At 49.6% G+C, this 13148-nt stretch overlaps 1 protein-coding gene across 9 annotated transcripts in view; it reads right to left on the bottom strand.

Moving 5' to 3' along the window:
* Positions 1-13148, bottom strand: part of DHRSX (dehydrogenase/reductase X-linked) — a 263013-nt gene that overhangs the window by 117033 nt on the left and 132832 nt on the right. For 5 of the 9 annotated variants that reach the window (XR_011565104.1, XR_011565102.1, XR_011565103.1 and 2 more), the window contains exon 7: positions 4962-5205. Coding sequence is in view for 4 of the 9 variants with exons in the window: in XM_070783501.1 (XP_070639602.1) it covers positions 4981-5205 (225 nt within the window). In the remaining 5 variants the exon portion in view is untranslated. Of the gene's footprint in view, positions 1-1748; positions 2244-2274; positions 3383-4715; positions 5206-13148 lie in introns of those variants that run through there. The other 4 variants (XM_070783501.1, XM_070783500.1, XM_070783502.1 and 1 more) reach the window with 4 other exon arrangements.

Below are 13148 nucleotides of genomic sequence, written 5' to 3'. Positions count from 1 at the left end.
CCATCATACCTATCATCAATCCTGAATATCTATTTATCCATCTGTTCTATCCATATATCTACCCAGCCATCATATCTACCCATCCATCCATCACACCTATAATCCTAACATCTATTTATCCGTGCATTCTATCCACATATCTATCCAACCATCACATCTATCTATCCATCCATCTACCCATCATGTCCATCAATCCTGAATATCTATCCTATCTGTCTATCCAACCATCATATCTATCCATCCATTACACCTATCATCAGTCCAGAATACCTATCCATCCATTCTGTCTATCTACCCAACCATCTTATCTAACCATCCATCCATCCATCATCTCTATCATAAGTCCTGAATATCTATCATATCTATCCATCCATCTAGCATATCTATCTATCCTGTGTATCTATCAATCAATTGGTGTCTACCTATCTCTATAATGTATCTATCTTTCTATCCATCTCTTTCCATCTATCATTCTATATGTCTACCTAAATATCATCTAGCCAGCATCTATCTACCTATCCATCTGTCTGAATATCATGCCTAATATACATCTATCTACCTACCTATCCATCTATCTACCTAAACCATAACATCCAGGTACCTGATACTCTTTTAGAACAGAGAGCTGAATGAATGAACAGATGAACCGATGAGTAAATGATGTCCATGAAAGGCTCTTGCACTATATCTTAGAACACAAATCTCTAGAATCTTTTCCTGTCTTTTGCTTCTAAAGAGAAGCAGAGCTACCGAGGAGAGGTGGAAGCAAAGCCCCCATGAGCACGCCATTCTCCAGGCAGATGGCGACAAGCAGACAGGAGAATGAAAACTCACACGTCCCGGGAGGGTACCATTCGTGGCGGTGCTCCTACACCAGGGGCCATGTGCGTGCTGAGGATGTGGTGAGTTTCTGGGGACAGTGTCAGGACAGCTGTGTCCTGTGACTCAAAGCTGTGCCGGGGACCCCTATGGGAGCTTCCTCTTGTGCAGTGCCACCAGGTGAATGGCATTGCCACAACACCCAACACCATGTGCCCAGAAGACCCATCACCAGAAATAAAGTTTGGGCAGCGTCCCTGCAGCCCCATCCACGCTGAAGAAGCAGGTATTAGATGCCAAGACACAGCTTCGGCATCTTTGCTTAGAAGCAGATTTGTTTCAAGTTGAACACCTTTGCCGAGAAGCGCGCCCTGCCCCAGAGGCAGGAGACTGAGAGAGAATCCATTCTTGGTTGTCTTGAGTATTCCCAAGTGAGAGTTGTGCTGTTCCTTCATGGTTTCATTAAGTGACCGTTGGATAAACACTTTGTCCCAGCAAAATGAACCCTCCTTCACTGCTGGTGAGAATGTAAATGGTGTACACTCTATGGAGAACAGGATGGAGGTTTCGCAAAAAATTAAAAAGAAGAGTTGCCGTATGATCTAGCAATTCCACTTCTGGTTGTTATATGCAGAAGAGGGGAAAACTCCAACTTGAAAAGATACACGGACCCCACTGATCACACCAGCACTATTTACAACAGTCAAAACATGGAAGCAACCTAAGCGCCCATCGACAGGTGAATGGGTCAGAAAGATGTGGTGCACACACACAATGGAATAATGCTCAGCCATGAAAAGGAATAAAATAATGACATCGACAGCAACACGGATGAACCCAGAGATTATCGCACTAAGTGAAGGAAATCAGACCCAGAAAGACAAGTACCATATGATACTCACTTATATGTGAAATCTAAAAAACCAAAAAATGATACAAATGAATTTATTTACGAAACAGAAGGAGACTCACAGATATGGAGATCAGACTTGTGGTTGGCAGAGAGGAGAAGGTGGGGAAGGAATACATTAGGGATTTGGAATTAACACATGCAGACTACTGTATCTGTACAGCACAGGGAGTTAGATTCAATATCTCGTACTAACCAGTAACGGAAAAGAATCTGAAAAAGAATATGTGTGTATATATAGGGTTGGGCAAAAAGTTCCCTTGGGTTTTTTCATGACGTCTTCAGTTCAGTTCATTCACTCAGTCGTGTCCGAATCTGTGACCCCATGGACTGTAGCACTTCCCTGTCCATCACCAACTCCGGGAGCTTGCTCAAACTCATGTCCGTCGAGTCAATGATGCCATCCAACCAGCTGGTGATGCCATCCAACCATAACATCTTATGGAACCTCAAACAAACGTTCTGGCTCACCCAAGGTATTTATAACTGAAATACTTTGCTGTCTACCTGAAAACTAACACAATATTGCAAATTAAGTATAGTTAAAGAAAATGTTTAAAAAAATAAACACTCCATTCTGGAAGCACACTCTATCATCTTATACTCATGAAGTATAAACCCAACTCTGGAAGAGCTGCTGGTTACAACCCCAAGCCTAGTGTGCTGGAAGCCCGATGTCAGGTCTGGGGCCTCCATAGGATTCCATCTGTCGAAGGAATATGGCTAGCTAACCAGCGGTCACTGGTCTTGAAATCCAGGGTGCGGTCTGGCAGGAAACACATACAGTCATTTTGTTAGGATCCCACATGTCCGAACTCTCCACGCTAGACTCTGAGAACCCAAGAGCCGTTCTCAGAGACAGGATGGAGCCTTCATTGACCTGACTGGTGGGCATGGGTCCAGGCAAGAGTCCACCACCCTGTATGAGATGTTCATACGGGTCAACAACTGTGTAAGTTTCTCGTATCAAATCATGATCGTGGTATTGGTGTTCTGTTTGTCTTTTTAGCTGCTGTGTCTGGCTTTTTGCAACCCCATGGACTGTAGCCCGCCAGGCTCCTCTGTTCATGGGATTTTCCAGGTAAGAAGACTAGAGTGGATTGCCATGCCCTTCTCCAGGGGATCTTCCTGACTCAGGGACTGAACCCCGGTCTCCTACAATGGCAGACAGCTTCTGAGCCACCAAGGAAGCCTTTTGGTGTTTTTTAAAAAACGGAAATTTATTCTCAGTTTTTTATAATTTATTTATTTCACATTAAAATAATTTTTCTTTTGGCTGCACCATGTAGCATGTGGGATCTTAGTTCCCTGATCAGCGATCAAACCCACATCCCTGGCACTGGAAGCCTGGAGTCTGAACCACTGGACCACCAGCAGGGAAGACCATTGTCTCTCACTTCTGCAGATGCAGGGCTGAGCTCCCTGCAGAGGCTCCAAGGGAGGGTCCTCCCCGCCTCTTCTGGCTTCTGGAGGCTCTGGGCGTCTGTCCCTGGGCTGGTGGCCACCTCCTTCCCGTCTCTGCCTCCGTCTCCACGTGGCTTCTCCTCTGCATCCATGTCTCTCCTCTTCTGTGTCTTATAAGGACCCTGTCCCTGGGTTTAGGGCCACCCCCGTTCAAGAGGACCTCATCTCAGACCCTTCACTTCACCACATCTGCAGAGAACGTATATTCACATAAGGCCCCACTTCTAGGCTCCACCCATCAGAACCCACTATCCTCCAGGAACATTTTCAGGCTAACGCAGGCTTCTCATTGATTGACTTAAAACCTTAGGAATCCATCCTCTCCCAGTCCTGACAACCAACCATCCATCGTCCCCCAGTCCTGGAGACCAGACGTCTGAGGTCAAGGGGTCCCAGGGCTGAGCTCCCTCCAGAGTCTCCAGGAGAGGGTCCTTCCTGCCTCTTCCAGCTTCTGGGGGCTCCAGGTGTCCGTCCTGGGGCTGGTGGCCGCCTCCCTCCCGTCTCTGCCTCCATAGTCCCATAACCCCCTCCTCTTCCGTAATCAAATCTCCCTCTACCTATCTCTGATAAACAACCTCATGAGCACATTGGTAAGCAAGAACAACATCCTATCTGAAGACCTCCATTATTATTGGCAGTGATTCTTGCCCCAAATATGAACACATCTGCACGTTCCCAGGTGGCAAAGTGGGAAAGAATCTGCCTGCCAATGCGAGAGACACAAGAGACTGGGTTCAGTCCCTGTGCCGGGAAGGCCCCCTGGAGAAGGCAATGGCAACCCACTCCAGTATTCTTGCCTGGAGACTACCCATGGACAGAGGAGCCTGGGGGGCTACAGTTCAGGGGGTCGCAAAGAGTCAGACATGACTGAGCGACTAAAAAATGACAACCATATTCTGGCTTGAAGGATAACCCACGTCCTGCGGTATAACCCATATTGCAGGAGAGGGACGTGCCCATATTGACAGATGACGAACGGAAGGGCAGAGAGCAGGAGAGAGGTTTCGTGTGCCCACTGAAGGGTGAGGGGACAGCAAAGCTGCCGTTCTATGACTGAGACCCGAAAAGGTGGTGGAGGTGGTCCAGACGCCCACGTCCTGTCCACATCTGCATCCTAGAGAGCCCCATGGGGACTGTGTCCCGGGCTCCCCTGGCATCACGTGTCCTACAGAATTACCTACCTCTCAGGAGATGGTCCTTCCATGAGTCGTGGGGTGAGACCCTTGGTGGGAGCCTTGGGGGCCACATATTAGCCCCTAGGAGCCGGTCCTCCTGAAGACGGTGCAGGGTCACATGACCCTTGATCAAGGCAGTAAAGAAGGAAGGCTCAAAGCGTCTGCCTTTCTGGGAGCCAGGAATCAGAGACGCATCTCTGGCATGATTTGTGTGTGAGAGAGACAGGAACGCAGGACATCCTCAAAGCTTCCAGACTTCCCTTGAAAGTGTGTGTTTCACCCAAAACGTGTCTATCTACCCCAGGGTCCCACATCGCCTCTGCGCTTTAAGGAAGGAACACCGCCCATGAGGCTTGCAGGATTTAATGACTCAGAGCAGCCAGTACAATTGGACACGTAGTGGGGGATCACAGGATTCATGGCTGAGAACCACACCAGCTCAGGGGTCCACTCAGCATTCCCTGTTTCCCGTGAGTTCCCACCCGGGTCCCGACGGGAGACCCTGGGGGGATACAGAGCCCGGAGGGTCGGGGGGATGAGGGTGATGGAGAGACTCGGTTCAGTACAAACAGACCTGTGAGGGTGGCACTGACCGTGGTGTTCCCCGTCAGATCATGCTCTTCCCGGCAGACCGATCCCGCTGAAGGTCTCCCAGGTCACATCAGCAATGCCCGTCAGCTGGCAGCTTCTGGCCCAGAGCTGCTGCTGAAGCTCTGGGTCGTACGTGGCCTCCAGAGACCGGGTCTCCTTCTCGTTGTAGAGATAGCGGCCACCGAGACCTTCCAGGGCCGGGGTGACCGCGGCGTAGACGGAAGTCCAGGCTCCCTCATCTGGGGTCTGCAGGAAGAAGGAACGCAGAGGAAGATGCCAACTGTCAGAGCAGGTACACGGGGGTCTCGGGAGCCCACAGATGTCGAGAAGGAGACACAGGGCCCCTTACCGGGGGCCCATCGACTCATCAACTCAAGCCTGGCTGGCCAAGGCTAGGTGAGCTGGCACTCCAAGACCTCGAAATGGTGCGCCCTTGTGGGTTGCACATCCACATCGCTCTCATGCATCCCCACACACATGCACAAAGGGCCCCCATTCCTCTGGACGACCCAAAGGAAGCAGCCTCTAAAGAGAAGGCTGGATACGTCTCAAGAGAGCGGAGCCCTGTGGCTACAATGAGAAGGTCTTTTTTTTTATGAAGGTGACTCACTCCAGGGCTGAGACAAAGTGCGGGTTCTGGGCACAGACCCTGAGTTTAAATACTCAGGTCTCCAGTCTTTTATTTTTTTTTTAATTCATTTTATTGACATATAGTTGATTTACGAGGCTTCCCAGGCAGTACTAGTGGTAAAGAACCTGCCGGCGATTGTGGGAGACTAGAAGAGATGCAGGTTCGATCCCTGGGTTGGGAAGATCCCCTGCAGAAGGGCATGGCTACCGACTCCAGTGCGCTGTACCAAGTCCTGTGTCCTTGCCTGGAGAATTCCACGGACAGAGGAGCCTGGGAGGTTACAGTCCATGGGGTCGTAAGGAGTTGGACCCACCTGAAGTGACTTAGCATGCATGCAGAGTTGATTTACAAGGTTGGGTTAATTCCTGCCATGCAGGGCAGGCTCTACGAAACCAGAATACCAGCTCACTGGGTCAAAGCAGATGGCGGTTCAGCCTTGGGGTTGAACAAGTGCTATCTAGCAATTTTAGAGGAAACGTCCAGACGGCAGAGACGTTCTCGCTTTCCAAGCAGGGGAGGAGATACGGCATGAGAACCGGAAAGTCTGAAAAGGAGCTTGAAAGGCATTAGGGTGACGGGAGAAAAGTGGACGCTGGGTGGGAGGCAGAAGGTTGGAATGTAACACATGCTGAGCTTCTGGGCTTAGGGCTGGTGCCTGGGCGTGATCACTGGATTACAAAATGTGATGTGTGTGTGTGTGTGTGTCTCCACATATACAATGGAACACCAATCAGGCACCAAAAAGGAGGAAATGATGCCATCTGCAGCAACATGGATGCACCCAGACAATATCACGCTTAGAAACATAAGTCAGAGAAAAGCAGATACGGGATGACGTTACTTATATGTGGGATCTAACAGAGATGATACAAATGTACTGGTTTACAAAACGTACCTAGACTCATGGACACAGAAAACAAATTTATGGCTCCCAAAGGGGAAACGGGTCGGGGACTGTAGCCCACCAGGCTCCTCTGTCCACGGGGATTCTCCAGGCAAGAATACGGGAGTGGGCTGCTATTTTCTTATCCAGGGGATCTTCCTGACTCAGGGATAGAACCTCCATCTCCTATGTTAGAAGGCAGATTGTTTACCGCTGAGCCACCTAGGAATCAAGGAAACTCCTTTATCTTATTGTCGAGATAACGGTCGTTCTGGAGCTTGTCATTTTAAATAAACTTCTGGAAATCCACTCAACTCCCCCTACCCTGGTCTTTCTCCTCTGCCTGCATGAGTCTGTCTTTGGAAGCATGATCAGAAACAGATTCAGGCCAGGAGACAAGCCCATGGTCACATTTTCTAGATGGAGATAGGCTCAGAACATCTCCTGGGTAGTCATGGTGACAAATATCCTGTTGTTCTTGGTCAGATGGATTGACGTGGAGAGCTGCACTTCTGTGGCAAAAACATGGTTAAATCAGCTCGTGGAGTGAGGCTGCTTCCTAAGTCGGTCATTCTCCGGGCTGAGATCCCAGGGGTCTGTGCCCAGAACCCCCACTTTGTCTCGCCCCTGGAGTGAGTCACCCCCACGGGAAAGACCCTCTTTAAATGTAGCCACAGGGCTCCACTGTCTTGAGAGGCATCCACTCCTGTCTTTAGAGGCTGCCTCCTTTGGGTCGTCCAGCGGGCATTGTCTGCGGAGGAAGGGGTCCACTTCCCCTACACCTCGAAAATCCTCTTATCCGGGTAACAGTCCTTGTGATCGGCGTGTCCAACGGAACACAAGGACGGCTGTTTTAGGAGATGGTGCCTATGGTGTCCTGGACATGAACTTGGGATGCACACTTTGCCAGAAACTCAGGTACGGTCCGGAGGGACGAGATATCGTGGGATTCTGTCTGGTGATGTGACTCCCAAGCACAAACACACTGCACCCTCATGCGTACACACTCACATATACCCAGGCACAGACATTCACGGGCACACACACCCCCATGCACACACTGATATTCACATGCTCACACACTCACACACCCCCATGCACACAAATGCATCTATATGGATACACAAATATTCACATGCACACACATATACCACCAGGCACATACATGCATTTACACACACATATATTCACATGTACACACTCACATGCACACAAATGCATACGGATGCACAAATATACACATGCACAGATATACTCAATGCACACACACCCAAGTACACACATGTATTCACATGCACACACAAATATTCACAGGCACACACACTCAGAGCACACACACCTATGCACACAAATGCATTTATGAGCACAGGCACACACACCCAGGCACAGACATTCACATGGATACACATACCCTCAGGCACACACATGCATTTACACAGATGCACACAGACTCACAGGCACACACACCCATGCACACAAATGCACTTATATGCATGCAAACACATCCAGGCGCACACATTCACAAGTCTGCACATACATACACCCAGGCAGACACACGCATTTGTATGGATACACAAATATTCACATGCACACACACACACATTCACATGCATACCTTCACACACACACACATACCCCAGGCACACACAGGCACTTAGATTCACAAATACAAATATTCACATGCACACAGATATATATTCAATGCACACACACATTCCCCCAGGCACACACATGCATTTTCACACACATACAACTATTCATATGCACACACACACAAAACACACAAGTATTTACATACAGACATACACATTCACATTTACACACATATATCTCTGGGAGTTGGTGATGGACAGGGAGGCCTGGCGTGCTGCAATTCATGGGGTTGCAAAGAGTCGGACACGACTGAGCGACTGAACTGAACTGATGTCCTCATGTACACACGTTCACACACACACATGCATACCCTTGCACGCACACACACAACATTCACCCAAGGTGGTCTTGACCATCCAGAGAGTTCTCTGACATAGAAAAGGGACATTTTTTTGAAAAGGAGCCATTCTCGGCACGCACACATCTCGTGGAGGATTAATCACATCCACTTATCCCACTTAAGCACATGATAGATGCCGGGCTAAAAACAGCCGCCCTCGATCACCTACAGAACATTTCCAGGACTCAGGCAGATGACAGAGAGGAAGGAAATGAGATTTCATTTGTAATGTTTTAATTCCCAAATGTTTTGACAGCTCATGAAACGGACGGTTTTATGCATTTCTTCTTCCCCGCGTCTGACGTCACAGTCCTAAGTCTCAGCCACGAGGATCGTGAGACATCATGCCTGCCTGAAAGGAAGGAGGTCTGAGACGCTGAGAGCCACCAGTGTCAACATAAAGAAGGCAGAACGCTGACGAGTTAATACTTTTGAATTGTAGTGCTGGAGCTGCAGAAGACTCTTGAGAGCCCCTTGGACTGCAAAGAAATCCAACCAGTCTCTCCTAAAGGAAATCAGTCCTGAATATTCATTGGAAGGACTGATGCTGAAGCTGAAACTCCAATACTTTGGCCACCTGATGCGAAGAACGGACTCATTAGAAAAGACCCTGATGCTGGGGAAAGATTGAAGGCAGGAGGAGAAGGGGGCGACAGAGGATGAGATGGTTGGATGGCATCACCGATTCAATGGACATGAATTTCAGCAAACTCCAGGAGATGGTGAAGGACAGGAAAGCCTGGCATGCTGCAGCCCATGGGGTCATCAAGAGCCAGACGTGACTGAGCAACTGTATGAGAACAACAATATTTTTGTGGCCCCGAATACCAAGAAAGATAGTTTAGATAAGAGCTCCCACAACAGGAAGGGGCATTGGGTCGATGGCTGGGTACACACGCATGGAAAAAAGAAACCAAAATAAAAAGCAAAGAGAGCAGAGAGTGGGATTGAAACTGTGCTCAACAGAGCTGGGAGCTGTGTGCTGCAGAGAAAGATGAATGTGTTATAATTACATAATTACACAGCCCTCTGCAGCATTGGAAACGCTTTCCCACATATTATGTCAGCGCCGCTCACAACAATCTTAGGAGATGCCATTATCCAGAATTAAGAAATTACAAAGGTGAGGGGCAGAGTAGAGGGAGGGCAAGGGAGCAGCAGAGTGCACAGGTGGCCAGATCTTGGTTCTTCCGGAGACCCCAACCCTCCCCACCGTCCTCGTGAATCAGGATGGGCATGTCCCCCAAGCTCATGGCCTGACAAGTCCCTTGCGTCTCTGCCAGAATCCCTGAAAGCTGCACTTTCTGTGTGTTCCTCTGAGTTGTGGACACACACTCTCAGCAGCCCAGCTGGCAGTGGAGGCAGAGACCCCACGGACACACCTCAGGGTCAAACCATCTTTCCTTCTCACCTGCCTGGTACCCCATTTCCCAGACAGGCATCAATGCGCAGCCTGGTGTTCCTGCATCAGAAACCCCAAATGCCTCCTGAGACTTCCTTGTTTCACCTTCCGAGGTCAATGAGTCAAGACATTATGATGTGCTCTCTGGAATGGTCTTTTTTTTTTCTTCATACTTATATATTTGGCCTTCCCCATGGCTCAGTGCTAAAGAATCCACCTGCCAATGCAGGAGACGTGGGCTCAATCCCTGGGTCAGCAAGATGCCCTTGAGAAAGAAATGGCAACCCACTCCCGTATTCTTGCCTGGAGAATCCCATGGACAGAGGAGCCTGGCGGGCTACAGTCCACGGGGTAGCGAAGAGTCGGACATGACTGAGTGACTGAGTGTGTGCACGCCTCTGTTCATGCACACACACACATTTATTTATTTATCTGTGCCAGGTCTTACTTGTGGCACGGGGCATCTTTTGTTTTAGCACATGAATTAGGCTGTGGTATGTGAAATATAATTGCCTGACCAGGGATTGAACCCAGGGCCCCTGCACTAGGAGTGTGGAATCTTAGCCACTGGGCCACCAGGGAAGTCCTGGAGTTGTCCTCAAAACAATCTCCTTCTGTCTCTCTCCACACTTTCAATGGCCTCTAACCAGACCCTGGGTTCACCCCCTGTGGATCATGCCCTCTGGTCCATGGGACGCTCCATGGGCTGTGCTCCATGGATGCTCTATAGTCTGTGGCCCATGGGATGCTCCGTGGGCTGTGGTCCATGGGATGGTCCGTGGGCTGTGGCCCTTGGGAGGCTCCATGGACTGTGGCCCTTGGGATGGTCTGTAGACTGTGGTCCATGGGATGGTCCAGAGGCTGGAAGCTTCTGATTCTACATCACTGTTGACATCGAGCATCTGGCATCCCTGGATAGGATGCAGCCCCCAAAATCTAAGACACTCACTGCAAGTGGGCAATGACAAGCTTGGGCTTGGGCCAATGACAAGCTCCCGTGTCCAGTCTGGAGCTGGAACCAGGTGTCCTGAGGAGACTTGAGAAAGGGGGAGCTGAGGTCACTTTGAAGGGGTCTGGGGTTCGGATGGGGACCCAGTGAGAAGCGGGCAGTGACAGTATGACCACCCCCATCTTGAGCTGTTTCTGCATCACCAATGGTCCGAGCCTAACTCAGGCTCCTTGGACCCTTGGATTGTTCTTCAGTCACTCAGTTGTTTCCGACTCTTTGTGACCCCATGGGCTGCAGCACGCCAGGCTTCCCTGTCCTTCACGGTCTCCCGGAGTTTACTCCTGTCCATTGAGTTGATGATGCCATCCAACCACCTCATCCTCTGTTGCCCCCTTCTCCTCCCGCCTTCGATCCTTCCCAGCATCAGGGTCTTTTCCAATGAGTTGGCTCTTCACATGAGGTGGCCAAAGTATTGGAGCTTCAGCATCAGTCCTTCCAGTGAACATTCATGCTTGATCTCCTTTAGGATGGACTGGTTGGATCTCCTTGCCGTCCAAGGGACTCTCAAGCGTCTTCTCCAGCACCACAGCTCAAAAGTGTCAAATCTTTCGCACTCAGCCTCCTTTGTGGTCCAAGCTAAACCTTCAGCTCAGCTCCGAGGGCTGCACTGTCTGCGTTCTGCCCTCAACACAAGAGCAGATCATCACCACCATATTCCTCCTCCTAGGGCTCGAGAGAATGGCTGAGGAAGCAACAGAGTCAGGAGCAGGGGAGTTCCTGCCTGGTACAGTCATGGGACATGCCTCCTCCATGCTTTATTAAATGTCTTCAGAGCTCTGTGTGTGAGACGTCACCCAGCTGCAGGCACTGATTGATGGAACGGTCTCGATTTGCTCATGGAAAGAACCATTTAAGGGCTACCCTGGTGTCTCGGTGGTAAATAATCCACCTGCCAATGCAGGATATTCATGTTCCATCCCCGGTCTGGGAAGATCCCGCATGCCACAGAGCGACTAAGAGACCGCAACTACTGAACCTGTGTCTCAGAGCCTGTGCTCGGCAGTAACAGAAGACACCACCTTGAGAAGTCCTCAAGAACCGCAACTAGAGAGCTACCCCGCTCTGTGCAGCTGCAGAAAAGTCCACACAGGAATGAAGACCCAGTGTGGCCAATAAATAAAGAAAACTGTTGTTTTTTTTTAAACATCTCATCTTCATAAATGTATCAACCTGTAATTTTTTTTCTCAAGGGAAAAACTGCCGTGCTCCGGAAACTGGCTCTGAACTTGGAATCAAGTCCACGGTTTTTGGTAAGGTGCGGAATAGAGGTTTCAGAGTGGTGTACCAGGAAGTCCTCTACACGCAAACTCTCAAGTTGCAAACTCGCAAAGATGTGAAGGTGCGTTCCATCAACATGATTGACACCACAGCTCGCCCTCCGTCTACTATTGCTAACAATTCTTCAGCTCTGCCGTCTCCCACCTCCTCTGCCTGCTCAGTCAGTAACTCTTCTGGCCTGATTCCGTCGATGCCAGCCGTTGCCCTGGACGACTGTACTTGTCACGGTACTGCACTGGGAGATTGAAAATGTTTATCTTGTGTTTGCTTTTTGTGCATTCTTTGTGTGAAAAGTACTATACACCTAAAACAGTACAGAACTGTACAGCCGATTGGGTTAGTTGGGTACCCAGGCTAACTCTGTCGGACCCACAAATAGGACTTACGCACGTGCTCCTGGAATGGAACTCGTTTGTACGCAGGGGACTGACTAAAAAGAATGTCACTAAATGATGTAAAGGGACACAAAGACACATTAATCCTACAGACTCTCCCCACCGCCCAGGGATCAAGGGCACACCCTTGCGAGAATTCACACAAGTCACATACACACACATCCATCTAAGGAAGTAATTCGTATAATGTATGGTTGCGTGCGTGCCCAGCTGTGTCTGACTCTCTATGTGACCCCACAGACTGTGGCCTACCAGGCTCCTCTGTCCACGGGATTCTCCAGGCGGGAATAATAGTGTGGGTTGCCATTTCCTTCTCCTGGGGATCTTTGTGACACACAGTTTGAATCTGCGTCTCTTGCACTGCAGGCAGATTCTTTACCATCTGAGCCACCAGGGAACCTTAAATATATACATATGTCCATGTGCTAAGTGGCTTTAGTCGTATCTGACTCTTTGAGACTGTATGGACCACAGCCCACCAGGCTCCTCTGTCCATGGGATTCTCCAGGCAAGAACACTGGAGTGGGTTGCCATTTCCTTCTCCAGGGGATCTCCCCAACTTAGGGATCAAACCCAAGTCTCGTGCATTGGCTGGTGG

The sequence above is a fragment of the Bos indicus genome, chromosome X (genome assembly GCF_029378745.1).
Source record: "Bos indicus isolate NIAB-ARS_2022 breed Sahiwal x Tharparkar chromosome X, NIAB-ARS_B.indTharparkar_mat_pri_1.0, whole genome shotgun sequence".
In the NCBI taxonomy this organism is placed as follows: Eukaryota; Metazoa; Chordata; class Mammalia; order Artiodactyla; family Bovidae; genus Bos; species Bos indicus.
The sequence above is the reverse complement of the archived record's forward strand: the minus strand, read 5'-3'. Positions and strand labels throughout refer to the sequence as shown.